This window comes from Rhinoderma darwinii, chromosome 1 (genome assembly GCF_050947455.1).
Source record: "Rhinoderma darwinii isolate aRhiDar2 chromosome 1, aRhiDar2.hap1, whole genome shotgun sequence".
In the NCBI taxonomy this organism is placed as follows: Eukaryota; Metazoa; Chordata; class Amphibia; order Anura; family Rhinodermatidae; genus Rhinoderma; species Rhinoderma darwinii.
Window position 1 is genome coordinate 166,046,681 of NC_134687.1, and position 19,442 is coordinate 166,066,122.

The 19,442-nt window shown below is 39.2% G+C and overlaps 1 protein-coding gene across 37 annotated transcripts in view; it reads left to right on the top strand.

The window, feature by feature from the left end:
• Nucleotides 1-19,442, top strand: part of ANK2 (ankyrin 2) — a 626,865-nt gene that overhangs the window by 541,052 nt on the left and 66,371 nt on the right. For 16 of the 37 annotated variants that reach the window (XM_075860538.1, XM_075860544.1, XM_075860543.1 and 13 more), the window contains 6 exons: nt 2,217-2,252; nt 10,351-10,575; nt 14,537-14,635; nt 15,535-15,689; nt 16,195-16,406; nt 18,098-18,302. In XM_075860538.1, the coding sequence (XP_075716653.1) occupies nt 2,217-2,252; nt 10,351-10,575; nt 14,537-14,635; nt 15,535-15,689; nt 16,195-16,406; nt 18,098-18,302 (932 nt within the window). The remainder of the gene's footprint in view (nt 1-2,216; nt 2,253-10,350; nt 10,576-14,536; nt 14,636-15,534; nt 15,690-16,194; nt 16,407-18,097; nt 18,303-19,442) is intronic. The other 21 variants (XM_075860546.1, XM_075860547.1, XM_075860567.1 and 18 more) reach the window with 3 other exon arrangements.

The following is a 19,442-nucleotide window of genomic DNA, read 5'->3' on the forward strand; positions in this document are numbered from 1 at the left end:
GGCCAGTGATTGGCTGCAGCGATCACGTGGGTATACTGCGATGTCATCGCTGCAGCTATGTCAATAAACAGCGGCGGTGTGGAAAGCAGCGGTGGTCCTGGTATGCCGGAGATCTGTGAGGTGAGTAATGGCTCTTTTTTTTCTTGTAATGCATCCCTCCTAGACCTGCTACTTTTTAGAGTAACTTGGAAAACCCCTTTAACTTGCAAGTCCTAGATTAAAATCATGTCCAAATTGTTGACATATTGTCATTTATTCTTTGCATTCATTTCTGTCTTGACGTATCAGAGCCATTATGTTTTTTGAAAAGGAGTCCTGAAATTATCTTTAAGTCAGACATCTTATAATCAGATTAGGAACAAAGGCTTCTGTCTTGTGTGCAGTCGGACTTTAAGAAGTCTACCTGATGTGGCTGATCCTTAAAAGTGCTGGCCATACTGGACAACAACTTGTCAATCAGCTGATCAACGCGGCTCTGACTTTCCCCTACTGCAGCCTCTGTAGGGGAAATGGAGTACTACGCAGCGCCTATGCTAATGCATGGCAATGTCAAGCCCACAGTCCCTCTGCTCTGACTTATACCCCTTATAGTAGGACAACTTTAATTACATTTTTTACTCACCTCCAAGATTTAGACTATGTCCATTCCAAAAATGCTATGTTAAAGCAGTATAGTTAGTACTAGTAGGGATGGAAAGTATTTTAATGTTTATATCTTTGATGAATCTACAGTACACTTTTATATTAGGGGATTCCTGAATATAAATTCTGTAATAAATACCTATTATCGCAACCGCTAGCTGTAATAGCCGTAAAGTGAACCTTTGCTGTTCTGAGTATTAATGCTGAAATTGGTAGGAACATAGTATGGATGGTTACTTCTACTTCAAACGTTTTCATTTTTAATAGAGTAGGTACGTTGTTTTTTCTTACAAATAATATATATCATGCTGTGGGACACAGTCATACTTGTCCCATACTGTATTTGTGTGCTTGCATGTTTGTTATTGTAGAACAAGTAATTGTCATGACTTATTGCCGGAGCAATGCAGTGTGAGAGGGACGTGTAGCCTGTTCACTATGGAACAAATGATCATCTTGAGCCTTACAGTATGGTAGAATAATATACATGAATGAATGCTCGTTCGGTGACTGATCACATCTTTAATGCAGGCTTTAAAATAATTGCTGCCTTAAACAGGGGGTGTGCTGCCAACAATAATACAAACTGTATGGGGACCGAACAATGGCATTAACGATCGTTCATCCGCATACAGTATAGCATCAGCCCATGTAAAAGGTCCTGTAAACGAGCGCCGATCGTTTTGTTATATCGTTGATCAGCGCTCGTTTTCGGTTAAAATCTGCCCGTGTAAACTAAGCTTAAGACTGGTACACCGTCCTAATGGTTTGCCAGTTTTTAAGAGTAGTGCATGTCTACGCACTTCTAGTCCTGGTGTTGTTCAGTGAACTTGTTGCTATTACCTTTCCAACAAAATTGAATAGAGTCGCAAGTGTTGGAAAACGATGACCCGGATTTTCATAAATATTGTGTGCAGGCCAAATTATTGACATACTTTATGTTGTGACAAATTTAATAAATCTGTCACAACCTAAATCACTGTCATTAACAAATGCGACTTTTTTCTCATTTTCAATTTTTCGCGCGACATTCTAAAAAATTGCATTTCATGAATGTGTCTAAACCCTTGCCAAGCAGTAATCCACACCTACTTTTCAAACCTTTTCTACACACTGATGTGCTTACCACAAATGGCACTTATTCTGTCGCAAATGGTAAATAAATATGTTGCAGATAAGACTTTATTAAGTATAAAAAAAAGGTACAAATACATTGTTAAATGTGGGCCAACGTATTCATATTCTCATAATGGTTTTTTAGTGCATGTTACCAGATCCCATGTCTGTGGTTTAAAAATAATTTCGCTTCGACAATGGGGATTCCTGTTGTGTAACAAATGTATTACTGAATTAGTGAGGTATGTAAACAGATTGAAATGAAGTTGAGTCTGTACTAAAAAGTGAGACTACAAGAGCCCATCTTCTAGTATTAGGATTCCACATAAACCCAAAATGCAGTAGTTCTCTGTATGTGCTTTTTGATAATGGGTGTACTACTCCTCTGCTACATTTATTACTTCTGTCTGTTTTTCTATCTCTCCTTTATTTCTCATGACTAATCTGTTCTGTTGCAGCCACATATCTCCTTGTCTTGACCGAGACCACAGCAGGTGATCCTTTCTGTTCAATATGTGATTGCATTGTTTCCACATCGTATGCCAGTAATTCACATCAGGATGCTTTAGTGTTTTCACATCTAATTATTGCCACAACTTTGGCGCAAAAGCATAAATTGCATAAATATCCAAAATGTGTTACTTTCGCATATAAAAAGTTTCTTCTTAAAATACTCCAAGACACATGATAATATTAGATTCTATACATTTTGCAATCTATATAGAAAAATCACAACCAACCCTTTAAGGATAGGGTAGACCGATGTTTCTTTGGGCCTCATTTTTGTGAAGAAGGGCAGTGGTTGTCCCTTCTGTTTCCCTCTCGGTTGTTTCCTTAGGGGGAGCCTATAGGAATAGGTTATAGGGTAAACCTGCAGCACAGTAAACATGTCTTTGATCTACCAATTGGTCTGATCTGTTTTTCTGAATATAAAGTATCTAATGACAGTCTTTAACAATACATTCTGCAGAAAGGTATCTCAACCATTGAAGATACATTTATTATGGCAGCTTTAAAATGTTGACTCTCGATCATAGTTATTAGCTCCAGGCTCATTCCAGGCGTAGTGCTTTCTCTTCAAGTAAGACTATCAGACTGACTTTTCACTGGATAAATGTGTGGCCATGAAGGTTCAGACCTAAGTCACCATTGATACTATTCACTTTAAAGTTATAGCACGCAGTCTTTCAGCTGCATGTCACTAACAATAGGGGCAATTTTCCAAAATTTGGGCAAAGGAAAAGTGGAGTAGCAACAAATAGTAGCCTGGAGTAGCAGCCTGTAGCAACTAATCAGATTTCACCTTTTATTTTCCAGTGTCCCTTTGGAAAATGAAAGGTGGATTCTGATTGGTTTCTATGGGTAACTACTCCACTTACTCTTTGCACCAGTATTGTTCTAGAGTCTTTAGTGGATTGTTCAGACCTTTTGGTACTAAACACTGAAGCAGCTTGATTGTCCTGAATAACAAAACTCCCAACAGATTGTGTTGTTATTTAGTGGAAACTTAATTTACCATTTAGGCATGTAACTATTATGCATGGTATGGCACACCCAAGCAGAGGCAATGATGCCAAAAAGCTCCTTTTCCTTACCCTAACATACGCATGGTGCAGTTCACCTTTGTAATGTCATTTCCTTTCATTTACACAAGTGTACAAAAGATTTGTTATGTGGACTGATATTTATTGACTTTTTTTTTTTTAATAGAAAAGGAACACTTACCACTAGTTTTGCATGGCTAGGTCACGAACTTGAGACATAAAAAAGTGTGCATTTTGGTAGTGTTCCTTCAGCCATCTATAAACCTTGCCTATACAGAACATTAATCTCAAAAAGTGTTTCCAAAGATTGGTAATGAAGCGATCACCTTAAAATGCTATGTACAATGAAACTCCTTTATGATGGCTATTTCCATGATTTGTCGGTTTTGTATTATAAAATATTCCAAATCACTGGACTATCATAGAAGAGTTCTAAATTATGGCATATCCATGGGATAAGCCATAAATGTGTAATAGATGCGGGTTCGAGCTCGGGGACTCACACTTATCTCCAGGATGGGGAGGTGGCCGCAAGTGGGCTCCGCTGGATCTGTGACTGCCATACAAAGGAATGAATGGAGCGACCCACGCATATGCACGGCTACCTCTCCATTCATTCTCCGCCTTGATGCGGTGGTTCGGATGACCCCCTTTCTGGAGATTTGCGTGGCTAGGTTACGAACATGAGACAAGCACAAAAAAGTGTTTATTTTGTTGGTGTTCCTTCAGCCAATCTATAAACCTTGCCTATACAGAACATCAATTTCGAAAGGTGTTTCCAAAGATTGGTAATGAAGTGACCACCTTAAAATGCTATGTATGATGAAACTCATTTAAAATGGTTATCCCCATGATTTGTCATTCTTGTATTATAATATATTTCCAAATCACTGGACTACCATAGATGAGTTCTAAAGAAAGGCATATCCGAGGGAGCTTGGTTGTAGTAACAAATATTGAAACGTCTGATAGATGTGGGTTTGAGCTCAGGGAGTCACACTTATCTCCAGAACGGGGAGGTGGCTGCAAGTGGGATCCCCTGTATCTGTAACTCCCATACAAATGAATGAAGGGAGCTAAGCAAATGCACGGCTACCTATCCATTCATTCCCTGCCTTGATGCGATGGTTCGGGTGAGCCCTTTTCTGGAGATAGGTGTGGGTCCTAGAGCTGGGACCCGCATCCATAAGACATTTAGGGCATATCTCATGGATATGCCATAAATGTTTAAGTTGAGAATACCGCTTTAAGGCTTTAGACTTTCTGATTTGTCCTGTGAGATTTTAGATTATAAAGCAGATCTATGATGAAATTACCAAAATTTCTGGTGTCAGATTAAAGGATTTTTACTGTGCTTGCTAGATGTGCACTTGTACAAAATATAATCATTGTATATTTTCTTTTTACTTGTTTTGAAGCTGAAATTCTCACTTTTTTTTTTTTTTTTAGCCTACAGCTATATTATTTTGCCTTGTTCAGATAAATCTAACTAATAAAATGAAACTCTTCTAGTCATCTGACAATAGATGAGAACTCAGCACTACGAATAATAAATATTCACATTTTAGGTTGGATTCACAAATTTAGTATTGATGCAGTTTTTCGTGCAGCTTTTTGAGCCAAAGCCAGGAGTGGATACAAAGAGATGAAAAGTATAAGCCTTTTCTGTATACTTTTTCTTTCTTTCATACCTACTCCTGGCTTTGGGTCCAAAAACTGCGTAAAAAATTTCACCAAAAACTGCATCAAAACTGAATGTGTGAATCCAGCTTTAGGGCTAGTTCATATCATGTTGAATGGTCTACGTTTGACATATATACTTTAGCAAAAGCTCCTGGCATATATGTTAAACATAGGCTGTGACAGATGATTAACAGTGGCATCCATCACCTATGGTATGCGTCAAACATCTACGCTATGAACTCTCATGACCCTGTTTATGATGTATGTGTTAAACGGATACTGTTATAGTCTATGGGTGTACTGTTAGGCATTCGTTTAAAGCATCTGTCACCCATATACTATAATGGTATCAGTTTTAACGTATATGTCATGAAAGTGTATTGAAAAGCCCATGACATACACTGCTCAACATTGAAATTGCAACACCAAGAAGGAAACGTTTTGTAATTGTGGAAATCACATGTTAAGAATATGCAAATGATAAAAAGAAATGTAAACAAAATATTCTAAACATCTTGATTTATTCAGTATCGAGTATGAGCGCCACATTTAGAGATACACGCACTTATGCACTTGCCTTGGCATGCTATCAATGAGGTTATTAATGGTTGTCTGAGGAATGTTGTGCCACGCTGAGTGCACTTGGGAACGCAAATCATCAAGATTGGCTGCTGGCAGCTCCTTTTGCAATTGCCGACCAATGACGTTCCAGATGTGCTCGATGGGAGACAAGACTGGAGATGCTGCCTCGTCCAATTTCACATGCAGTACAAAATGGATCGCCATGTGCCTTTTTCTCAATCCGATAATCCGTCTGTACAGAGGTTCACCTCCACGCACCTCTTGCTCTCATTCCCATTCGTTGTTGTTCTCCGGGATGCGCAACGTTGAATAGTGCTGACATCGCGGCCTAGGTGCGGAGTGATAAACCAATGCCTCTCAGGTCAAGGCCATGATAGCACGTTTAGGCCACGCAGGCCACCCACAGTAGCATGAGCAACATGCAGCCTGGCGTAGTCTTGTTGAAAAACGGCTTCTGGGACACTTTGGGGAAATGTCCGTACCCCTGGTTCCACGACCGAATCAAAGTAACGCCGAGCTGTTGGTGTACCTGAAATTAAGACTAGAGGGTCCGGCTACTGTACGTTATGCCACCTCACACCATAATCCCGGGAGTAGGACCAGTTTGACATTCCCTTGTGAAGGCCTCTTCATGGTAGTGCCCACGTGGTCTCCAGACCAATATCCGGCTATCTTTGCATCAAGACCTGTAGCTGGATGTCTGGCTCGTAGCCCAATGTCGTGCAAACACCGTGTGATGGCTTGTGTCGACACTGGTTGCCACCCTAGGCTTGGGATGTGACGTCCAATTTCACATGCAGTACAAAATGGATCACAACTCGCCTTTTTTTCAAGCAGACGATCCTCCACGCACCTCTTGCTTTCATTCCCATTTGTTGTTGTACTCCCAAACTCCGGGATACGCAACGTTGAACAGTGCTGACATCTCGGCCTAGGCGCATTGTGATCTGCCGGAGTGATAAACCAAATGTCTGTCAGGTCAATTATTCTGTCCCTCTCAGTTTGCGCTAAGTGGCGATAACTGCCAAGTCGACGAACAGGAGGCATTGCACAAGCATCCCACACCACGTGATACGATTTTTGGAGGTTTCAAGTGGCTTAAAAACTTTGCTTTCAATCTGGCTTTTATGCCCTTTCCACATGCCACAGATTGGAGCTAGGTGCTTGAAAATGTGATAATTTGCAGAATTTAGCTACACCTGCTGCTTCCTCGATTTGCACAATGTTACGGCTTGCCCTTCTTGGTGTTGCAATTATAATGTAGAGGAGTGTATATGTTCAATGTATACATGTGATGTATCCATACAGTGACATACATCACCAATAGGCTCCCATGTTAGAAAAACGTATCCTGAGAACTTTACGTTATTTTGAACATTCTGCAGGGTGGCATAGCTAAGTCTACTACGCTATTTCATCCTTCAAATAAATGGTATACTGACATATACTAGCCCTTCAAAGTCCAAAAAGACAAGGCTCTTGAACTCTGTCGGGCTAATGACATTTTTGGCGTATTCGTCGGGAGCTTTCCTGAAGTACACGCTAAATCTACGGCATAAACGTAATGTGAAGGGGTCCTTAATGGGTCTCAATTACACATAAAGCTTGTTGAGCAAATGGGGATTGAGCAATGCCTATGTAAATAAAATTTGCAGCATTTATTGAGTGCTTCTTATAAGCAGCAAATGTAACCAACACATCCATATATATATCTTCCAAGTCACTGCTTTATATTCCTTTATTAAGTGAAAATTAGGCTGGGTGATTTTAAAAGGGAAATAAGTGAATTTTGTTACCAGCAGTTTACATAATATTATGGGATGAATCTTTTTACAACTTGGAGCAATAATCATTAAACAGGCTGCAAACTCTTAACACCACAATATGATACATACAATTGCTCTCGTTTTTATTTAAAAGTTTATTCCCATCTCTGCAGTTATCCCCCCCAAATTAATAACATATTAAAAAATAAACATATATAACACATTCATTTTTTTTTTTTACCAACCATTCATCATATTCACTGTGACCTTATCCTCTCTGCGCTCACATGCTTCTTCTGGACTGCCCTCTTGTTACAGCCAGCCCTGGTTGCTACAATCCCACTCGTCACCCCCACTATGCCCTGGCATCTTCACCTATGTCCACTTCCTATTACTGTCTCGCACTTAATTTTTCCACAGTTCTGCCCCATACTTTCTTTCAGTAATAAAACGTTCATGCCGCAGTAACGATCAGTGACACAATCGTTGTTCCAAACTCAACACTGTTATCTCTGTATTTACATATAAAGATAACAGTGCATTGGAACAAGGGCTCTACAGCGACATGCTGAATTCAACATTATAGGACGTTTCCAGGGCTATAGGTATTTAGATATCTTATGATACAACAGTAATCAAATATGAAATTAAAGTTAGTATTGTTTTTTTTTCTGGTATTGGTCCGCTATAAAAAAAAATATATAAAAAAATTAAAATAAATAAATATATATATACTGTATATGTATTTATATATATATATATATATATATATATATATATATATATATATATATATATATATATATATATGTGTTTATTTATATTCACATGTACCATTCTCATGTACAGGTCCTTCTCAATGAATTAGAATATCATCAAAAAGTTTATTTCAGTAATTCAATTCAAAAAGTGAAACTCATAAATTATATAGATTCATTTCACACAGAGTGATCTATTTCCAGCATTTTTTTCTTTTAATGTTGATGATTATGGCTAACAGTTAATGAAAACCCAACATTTAGTCTCTCAGAAAATTTGAATATTGGGTAAAAGTTCAACATTGTAGACTCATGGTGTCACACTCTAATCAACACAAAACACCTGCAAAGGTTTCCTAAGCCTTTAAATGGTCCAACAGTCTGGTTCAGTAAGCTACACAATAATGGGGAAGACTGCTGACTTGACTGTTGTCCAGAAGACAGTCATTGACACCATCCACAAGGAGGGTAAGCCACAAAAGGACATTGCTAAAGAAGCTGGCTGTTCACAGAGTGCTGTATCCAAGCATATTAATGGAAAGTTGAGAGGAAGGAAAAAGTGTGGTAGAAAAAGGTGCATAAGCAACAGGGATAACCGCAGCCGTGAATGGATTGTTAAGAAAAGGCCATTCAAGAATCTGGGGGAGATTCACAAGGAGTGGACTGGGGCTGGAGTCAGTGCTTCAAGAGCCACAACACACAGACGTATCCAGGACATGGGCTACAACTGTCGCATTCCTTGTATCAAGCCACTCCTGACCCAGAGACAACGTCAGAAGCGTCTTACCTGGGATAAAGAGAAAAAGGACTGGTCTGTTGCTCAGTGGTCCAAAGTCCTGTTTTCAGACGAAAGTAAATGCTGCATTTCATTTGGAAATCAAGGTCCTAGAGTCTGGAGGAAGAGTGGAGAGGCTCTCAATCCAAGTTCCTTGTGGTCCACTGTGAAGTTTTCACATTCATTGATGGTTTGGGGAGCCATGTCATCTGCTGGTGTTGGTCCACTGTGTTATATCAAGTCCAGAGTCAACGCAGCCGTGTACCAGGAAATTTTAGAGCACCATGCTTCCCTCTGCTGATCTGCTGATTTAAATTTTCCAGCAGGACTTGACACCTGCCCACACTGCCAAAAGTACCAATATCTGGTTTAATAACCACAGTATCACTGCGATTGATTGGCCAGAAAACTCGCCTGACCTAAACCCCATAGAGAATCTATAGGGTATTGTCAAGAGGAAGATGAGAGACACCAGACCCAACTATACAGAGGAGCTGAAGGCCACTGTCAAAGCAACCTGGCTTCCAAAATACCTCAGCAGTGCCACAGGCTGATCGCCTCATGCCACGCCACATTGATGCGGTAATTCAAGCAAAAGGAGCCTACGACCAGGTATTGAGTGCATATACTGTACATGCTTTTCAGTAGGTCAACATTTCGGTATTAAAAATTATTTTTGAAATTGGGCTTATTTAATATTTTAATTTTCTGGGACACAAAATTTTGGGTTTTCATTAACTGTTAGCCATAATCATCAACATTAAAAGAAAAATGCCGGAAATAGATCACTCTGTGTAATGAATCTATAGAATATATGAGTTTCACTTTTTGAATTGAACTACTGAAATAAATAAACTTTTTGATAATATTCTAATTCATTGAGAAGGACCTGTATTATGAGTGCATGCTGTTTTTTTTTTACAACTGTATTGACTTGTTTATTTTCATTCTGTGATCTGAAGCATGTGGAATCTATTTTGTCTTGCACATGTGTGTATGTGGCTGTTTTGTTCTACAGTTTGCATTTTTCATCGTAATTTTTGGCACAGTTCGTATGAATACATTAAAACAGTTTCTACAAACACGGCTCCAACTAATTGAAAAGCTTCTCCCCGTGGCTTATTCTGAAAATGCTTAAAATGGCATTAGTGTGCTACCCAGATGACATTGCGATTTAGGTGTGACACATGTGATGTAATGTATCATGGAGAAACGCACATGACCAATCATGGCTCTCATATGGATACACAGCCTCCTCTTCTTCTCTATTGCCACATTTTGGCCAATTAAAAAAAGAATGGCTACCCGTCACTCCGGCAACATTACATGGCACCACAAGGGTATAGCCCTAGCCTTAGAAGTCTACATATTTTGTTTCTACATTTACATGTTAATTATACAAGACTGTCAATCCAAACATAAATTTGAATTTATATCCTAAATTATTCCATAACTTTACATGTTTTATTTTTTTTCCCCCATAGTTTCCTAGTTAGCTTTATGGTGGATGCCCGTGGAGGTGCCATGAGAGGTTGTAGGCATAATGGACTAAGGATTATAATTCCTCCTCGGAAATGCACAGCCCCAACTAGAGTGACCTGTCGTTTGGTTAAGCGTCATCGATTGGCTACTATGCCTCCAATAGTAGAAGGAGAAGGTCTTGCCAGTCGGCTAATTGAAGTTGGACCTTCTGGAGCTCAGTTCCTTGGGTAAGTTATAATACTTAATACACCTACATCTGTTAAGGTTATCTAGCTATCTATTTATTGAACTAAATTAGAATAAGGAGCTTTTAATTGTGTACATACAGTTTCGTACTCACCATAGAGGCAGACCACACCGTTGCTGTGGGGCCAGTTGTGAGATGGTGGCTCGGCTCTGAACGTCTGCTTCCCAACATACAGCAATAGCATTTTCCTGCAGCCACTACTAGGGGGAGTTCAGTGCATAGAGATTTTTACAGATTCAATAGTTTCTGAATGCATATATATGCACTGAGCTCCCCCTAGTGGTGGCGGCAGGCAGCCAGTTTTATCATGTATTGTGTAGAGCAGGGGTACTCAACTATTTTTAGTGAAGGTCCATTTACTTGGGTCTCCCACCAGCTGAAGGTCCAAGCTAAACGCCAATAGTAAGGCTATGTTCACACAGGTCGGATTTGCCATAACCAATTCTGACCCGTGGATCTTCCGGGAAAGAAATCTGAGGCTTATCTGCCCCTGTACATAGTGCCACCCAGTTCCCCTTGTAGATAGTGCTACCCAGTGCCCCCTGTAGGTAATGCCACACAGTGCCCTCTGTAAATACTTCCACACACAGTGCCTTTTGTAGACAATGCCATACAGTGCCACTGTGCCTTATGTATAGTGCCACATAATGCCCCTCAAAGATAGCGACCCTGTACATAGTGGCACAGTGAGCCCCTGTAGAAAATGCCACACATTGCACCTGTAGATAGTGCCACACAGTCCCACTTGTAGACATTTCCCACTGTAGAGAGAGCCACACAGTGCCCCTTGTTGACAGTGCCACACCGTGCCCTCTGTACAAAGTGACAAACAACCACAAACTTATTTGTCCCTGTTCCCATGCTGTCATGCAGTCTGGCCTCTTCTGCCCCGGCTTGCTTTATCGGAATAACGAAGGCGGCGCTATGATGTCATTGCTCTGCCCGCATCACAAGAAATGCACCGAATAGTAGGGCAGGGAATTCATGTTCCCTTGCTTTGTCAGCACTGTTTAGGCTTTTTTATTGTATCTTTGTATATAACGCGGATATAATTAAGTGCAGGGAACTGGATAACTTGTGTATGCGGTTGGAATTCAGACCACGGTCTGCCAGCTGAGTACCCCTGGTGTAAATGGAACCAGGGGATTTAGAGCTGAATAAGAGAGATTTATCAATTTATTTAAGCTAGTTATCTGGTGTAAATAAAAATGTGGTGTTCAGAGTGAGTAGTGAACATTAACTTAAGAAATTGGCGATATTATAGAAAAAAATCAGAAAAGGCAATAAAACTGTTAAGTTGTGATGTTAGAAGTATAATTATATATACCCCCGCTGTGCAAATAAAAGCCCCCGACTGTCTATGTCTGTGCTTTGTGAACAATGGATGCAGTGGTCTCCACATCCATACGATGTAAGATATCAAGATATTTATATTCGTAATATCACAACTTAAAGAGGTTCTGTCACCACATTATAAGTGTCCTTTCTCCTACACAAGGAGATGGGCACTATAATGTAGGTGACAGCAGTGATTTTTATTTAAAAAAATAATGTGTTTTTACCACTTTATTAGCGATTTTAGATTTATGCTAATGAGTTGCTTAATGCCCAAGTGGGCGTGTTTTTACTTTAGACCAAGTGGGCGTTGTATAGAGGAGTGTATGACGCTGAACAATCAGTGTCATGCACTTCTCTCCATTCATTTGGTCAGAGAATAATTATCCTTTTAGATCACTATGTGCTGTCTTATAAGAACACATTAACGATACTGAAGTGTTTAGAAAGTGAATAGATATTCCACGGGATGTCTATTCACAATCTCTGCACTTCGTTACTCTGTCTGTGTTAGTTACAGCAGAGGAAGCGTAATCTCGTTGTAACCTGTCTTCCTCTGCTGTAACTACCACAGACAGAGTAACGAAGTGCACAGATTGTGAATAGACATCCCATAGAATGTCTATTCACTGTCTAAACACTTCAGTATCGTTAATGTGTTCGTATAAGACAGCACATAGTGATCTAAAAGGATCCCTATGCGCTGCCTAAATGAATGGAGAGGAGTGCATGACACTGATTGGTCAGCGCCATACACTCCTCTGTACAACGCCCACTTGGTCTAAAGTAAAAACACGCCCACTTGGGCATTAAGCAACTCATTAGCATAAATTTAAAATCGCTAATAAAGTGGTGAAAACAGATTGTTTTTTAAAATAAAAAGCACTGCTGTCACCTACATTATAGCGCCAATCTCCTTATGTAGGAGATAGGGCACTTATAATGTGATGACAGAGACTCTTTAATTGTTTATTGCCTTTTCTGATTTTTTCAGACTTAAAGATGGAACCAATGATAGATAGAACAGGATAAAACTATTAATTTCCAACTATTTGATACATAAACCTTTTAGAACAACCCTTTTTTTTTGGCTAAAAAAAAAAAGAGTCTAAAGCCTCATGCACATTTGGATTACAGCTTTGTACAAATTCCAAGTTGTATGGATCCATAATTCAGTATCCATAGAAATCTATAGCCCCACGCTGTACCGTTCCGTATGCCTCTGATTTCATATGAAAGTTTTTTTAAGAGAAAAATGCCATGTTCCATCAGATTCCGTATTACTGAGGAATTTTGCCCTAGAAGCATTGCTCCTAGTGGATAGTGCGTCTGTAAGGGTATGTTCACACGCCCTATTTTCGAAAAACGGCTGAAAAATTTGAAGCAGAACGCCTCCAAACATCTTCCCATAGATTTCAATGGGAAAAACGGCGTTCTGTTCCGACGCGCCGTTTTTTTACTTGGCCATTTTGTAAAACGGCCGCGTAAAAAAAAAGGCCGCGAAAAAGAAGTGCAGGTCACTTCTTGGGACATTTTTGGAGCCGTTTTTCATAGACTCTATATAAAACAGCTCCAAAAAACGACCGTAAAAAACGGCGCTAAAACGCAGCGAAAATCGCGAGTGGCTTAAAAAACTTCTGAAAATCAGGAGTTGTTTTCCCTTGAAAACAGCTCCGTATTTTCAGACGTTTTTGAGTTTGCGTGTGAACATACTCTAATATGTCGCTGTACAGAGGCACCATTCAGCAGAACCCTGAGTACTACGGAACTGTATGGACATGCTCATCCTGCCTTAGGGTATGTGCACACGCAACCTCATAAACGTCTGAAAATACGGAGCTGTTGTAAAGGAAAAACAGATCCTGATTTTCAGACTTTTTTTTTAAGGAACCTCGCGTTTTTTTTACGGCCGTTTTTGGAGCTGTTTTTCTATAGTCAATGGAAAAAGACTCCAAAAACGGCTAAAGAAGTGACATGCACTTCTTATTCGCGGGTATCTTTTTACGTGCCGTTTTTGAAAATGAGGCATAAAAAAACGCCCCATAGGAACAGAACGTGGTATTTCCCATTGAAATCAATGGGCAGATGTTTGTAGGCGTTCTGCTTCCGTTTTTTCAGGCGTTTTTCGAGGCGTAAACGCCCCGAAATATGCCTGAAAACACTACGTGTGCACATACCCTAATAGTCAGATATTTTCCATCCATATTGTACTGTTTTTTTTATTTTATTTTATATAGTTATGTCTTAGAGTAATTAGTGCAAAGTGCACAGATTATATTTAAACCTCTACATTTTACAGATTTTTTTTTTATATATAAGAAAGAGGTGTATAAATTGTAAGGAATTTTTATTCTAATCTAACTGTTGTATGAAAGCCTATTTTTCACAATTACTTGAATCCCTAACATATTCAATGACCATTTAAGAACATAAAAAACTGATTTAAATTGATACCCACGCCCAAGTGAAACCTAATTGTTTTTGTAAATCTGACATGTGACACTATACAGAATCCTTTTTCCCAAATTTCCTTTTTCATCTCTAAAATAAGCTGAAATTCCTCTTACTTATGTTCTTTCTTCCACTGCTGCTTTGGATGTACTCAGTAAACTTCACCTTCCTACTGCTCCTCCCCCTCTAAATGAGGGAGAAAGCTTGGTCAGCCGAATCCTTCAACTGGGACCTCCTGGGACCAAATTCCTTGGGTAGGATAGACTTAAGATCAAGTTGATGGATGCCGGCCTCGTCCCCGTTGTTCTTCAGTATTATTTACTTTTTGTCAGTGACTTGCCCCCCTGATTTTGTCAGTGTACTTTAATTTGAAAATTTCATTAGAAACTGTGGTATGATGACGTTTTTTAATCTTTGTGTGTTTTTGGTTTTAGTGGTATTGTATGTGTCTTTCCTCTGTGTATTATTGTTTAGTCGTGTTGATACTTTTGGTTGAGCATGTGATTTTTTTTTTCCGTAGTGATTGACTTGGAGTCAGAGGAACCTGGATCATAAATTAAGTCCTTATGCACAGACCTATATTGTTTTTCCGTCGGACCGCAAAAAACACTTGTTGTGCATCCGTGTGTCATCCGGACTCACAGATCCACAACAATTCACCAGTACTGGTGAATCCGCAAATCCAGACCATAAAATGACTTGTCCTGACTTTTTGCGGTACTGATTTGTGGCCCCTGCACTGATCTGTGTAACTATGGTCATGTGCATCGGGCCATAGAAAAGAATGTGTCTGCAATTTATCTGCAAAAATGCAGATAAATTGCGGGCGCAAAATTATGGTCGTGAGCATGAGGCCTTAGCATGTTTATTGGCAGTGACTTAAATATTAGTGCGCCCTAAAATGTCTCAACTACCAAATTTGATTACAAAAAATAAATCCAAATTCTAAACTGGTTGACTTTCACTAGATAGTGATGGTACCACGTCAATGCTTTCCTCATCTATGACCTTTATATTTCCAGTTCCCAATGCAATTATTGTTGCCTCCACCTTGTTTTGGGTGTGTGCTTGCTAACTAAAATTCCAGGTTTCTTTGTCCCAGCAATAAGTCACTTTTTCCTCTAATTTCTTAATGTGATGTATTGCTACTCAGGCCAGTGATTGTGGAGATCCCTCATTTTGCGGCATTGCGTGGAAAAGAACGAGAGCTTGTCATACTGCGTAGCGAGACTGGTGACAACTGGAAGGAGCACTTCTGTGAATTTACAGAGGATGAACTCAATGAAATACTTAATGGGATGGATGAAGGTATTGTTTTTCTAAATATCAGTCAGATAAGCAATTTCTACCATGATTGTCATCACCTAAAATAATGAAAATAGACAAAAGAAAGTTCTAAATAGTACAAATATTACATACTTTACTTTATCTTAATTTTGAAAATCTCTGTTCACACTTTGGTCATGGCTTCTGTAGCAGAGCCATGACCACTTTGATGGATCTATTTCCTATGGACTGAAACAGATCCTGACAGATCCCGTTGACTTTACTGAGGTCGGTCAGGATTCCAATATTTTCAGTGTCAGTCTGAGCTATTATTGCTGTCGAAAGTACCAGAAAGTCCAACGAAAACCTAGATGGAACCCCTCAATTCAAGTGTGAATTGAGCATAAGACAAATAAATGCAAGGGTATTAATGCATTACCAGTGTCCTGGCTAACAGGTCAGGCTAACAGCTAAATAAATTAAATATTCTGATCTTTTCTTATAGCTAGTTTTTGATTTCACATTTTTTTCTCTCATATTTTTGTAGTTCTTGACCCTCAAGAAGAATTGGAAAGAAAACGCATTTGCCGTATTATCACACGAGATTTCCCTCAGTATTTTGCGGTTGTTTCTCGTGTGAAACAGGACAATAACTTGATTGGACCTGAGGGAGGAATTCTTAGCAGCACTGTGGTCCCTCAGGTCCAGGCTGTCTTCCCAGAAGGTGCCCTTACTAAGAGAATCCGCGTTGGCCTTCAGGTATGAACTTAAAGGCTATTCCATGAATCATCACAGTATGCAGAATATTGTTTGTATTTTATCAACAGACTAATATGATTAAACTGATATGGTACTAAGGTCCAATTGTGTAAAATAAAGTTTACCAAAAGAAATTTCATATACGACCTTTTAAGATACATAAAAAATATCTTACATTTCTGCTGAGATATATTTGCCTGAAGTTAGCACTACTAAGATTTTGATAATAGGATGCGCCTTTCTGATTTCTGTCTAGTTAAGTGTTGTCATTGAGACCTTATATAGATTCAAATCACTATATTTGTCAATGTTCACACGTACACTGAATGGCCACTTCATTACCGACATCTGCCTTGTTCATGATTAGAGCTTCCCTGTATGGAAATTAGACACGTGACCCCAGAGTGCAGCATAAAATCAAGTGAGCACCTTTTCTGTGGATCAGTTTTAGTGTAAATCCACATAAGAATGTGAAAATCGAGCGATCTGAGTGACTCTGAACCATGCCAGGTCATCGGTGCTATACTAGCTGGAGTCAGTATTTAAAAAAACTGCCAAGATTGTGGGGATTTCTCGTGCAACAGTGTAGAGAGTATACCGAGAACGGTGTAATCGAGGAAAAACATCCAGCAAAAGAGGATCCTTTGGACTGCAACAACATGTCGACGAAAGGGGTCGGAGGAGGATGTCAATAATTGTTCTGACTAACAGGTGGTGAACAGTTAAGCCAATGGCAGCCAAATACAACTTTCTGGTGCTCCAACTAATGTGTCTGAATGCACAACTTGCCATTTCTTAGCACGGATGTATTATAACAGCAGAAGACCACTTTGAGTGTGATTGCTGTCTAAAGGAAATAGAAAAACAAGATCCAGTAGGCAAAAGAGCACAAAAATGTGATCATTGCGTAGTGGAAAAACATTGCCTGGTCAGATGCATTTCAGTTGCACCATGCTGTTGGTAGGATCAGAATTTGAAACCAGCAGAATGAATTAATGAACCCTTCCTGCCAGGTGTAAACAGTTCAGGCTGGTGGAGTAATGGGGTGGAGAATGTTTTCTTGGCTCACCCTGGGTCCTCTTATACCTGGATGGCTGGAAATTTGAACAGTAGAACTTACCTAAGCATTGTGGCCGGCCAAGTTCATCCCTTCATGGCGGCTGTTTAACCTATGGTAGAAGGACACTTTAGCGGCAAATTTGAGAAGCTATCCTATCCACATGGGCTAATATCCCTGTAGAACAATTTCAGTACCTAGTGCAATGTATTCCTTGAAAAATTGCTGCGGTTAGGAAGGCAGTCCAACGTGCTACTAGATGGGTGTCTCTAAAAACGTGTCCAATCAGTGTATACACACATTTGCCACTATACACATTTGTGTGTATGTCATTTAAAACAACCTCTCCTGGTGGAGCGAGATATCAAATTAATCTATCAGTAGTGTAGCTTCAGGCATTGATCCTGTAACCTCAATGGTTAAATTGCATTATATTAGTGTATTGATTACATTATATATTTCTATAGATGGCATTGCATCTTTTTTGCTCAGTAAATAGTAAGCACATACACAGCCCAATAAGAGCTGTTGGTCACCTTTTAACAACATTTTGCATTGTGTGTTTACACAATTGATCTGTATGGTCTACAGAAACAGTGTAAGATCAGTTTTCTTTCTTGTATTTCAATTAAAGGCCCAGCCAATGCATACAGAACTTGTGAAGAAGATACTAGGTAATAAAGCAACATTCAGCCCTATTGTAACGTTGGAACCAAGAAGAAGAAAATTCCACAAACCTATAACCATGACTATTCCGGTTCCAAAGTCCTCTAGTGAAGCAATGTTGAATGGATATGGAGGTGATACACCTACATTACGGTTACTATGCAGTATAACTGGTAAGTGTTTTAGAAATCAGTATTAATACTGTATTACACTGTTAATATACGGATGTTGCCATGTTTATATTGATTCTGATAACTTGTTGCAGTGTGATATCACACAACAAAAGCCATTGAAAAGCCATTAAAACAGTCAAGTTGACACTGTATTCAATGCAGTAGAAGTCAAGATAAAGATGGCAACAGCTGTACGCTTAGTGAGGGGAAAAAACTGAGGAATTGAGGAAAAATGGAGAATAAAAGGAGAATAAGGAGTGGGGAAGAAAAGACAAAAAGGCGCAGGTGGAAAAAAATAAAGATGAGGGGAGGAGGAGTGTAAGGGGGAAGGAAGGATTGATGGGTAAAGGGAAGGAAGATTCCAATATAACATTTCAGTTAAATTGTGGAATAATTCAGAATAAGCTGTAATAAGGCGTCCTTCCCTCTCTCTCGTTAATGAGGCAGGCATCAATTTTCAGCCACCATGATCATCGGGGCTGGTAATATAAATGTGGGATTTCTCACACATTTAGGACAAGAAATGTTAACTCTTTACACTAGATTTTCTTTTCTCTTTTTTTTTTTTTTGTCTTTACTTATTTTTTCTTTTAGTTTCTTTGATTTCAATTTTTTTCTAGCCAAATGCCATAGTTGTAAAAAAAAGTGTCAAAGAGAATCCTGAGGGCGCTAATAGATGCCAGTTGTATATTTAGTCCTACAATCAAATTTCTTAATGGGGTTGAATCTTTTTTCATTAAATGTTAATGGGTTAAATTTGCCGTGAAAAAGTGGATATAGTCTTCTTCCAGAAGAGTCAACTTTTACAAAAAGATAATGGTAGATTTGTGCTTAAGTTCTACTCCCGCATATACTTTGCCAATGCTCTGAGCAAAAAATGCGGGCTGGTGATAGCGAGAAAAAATTCTTTGCCATTCTTATGCACGGATACAATGGTGGATTCAGATGGAAGATTTATTATTTTGACTTGTAAAATTAATAATGTAAACATTACTTTAGTAGATCTTTATTCCCCAAATTAGGCTCAAAATAAATTTATCAGGAAAGTTTTGAAACTGGTCGAAAGTAGAAGGAACTCAGATGTATCTCATAGTTATCTACAGAGGAATGACATGAAAAGACTCTGTGTTGAAGAAAATA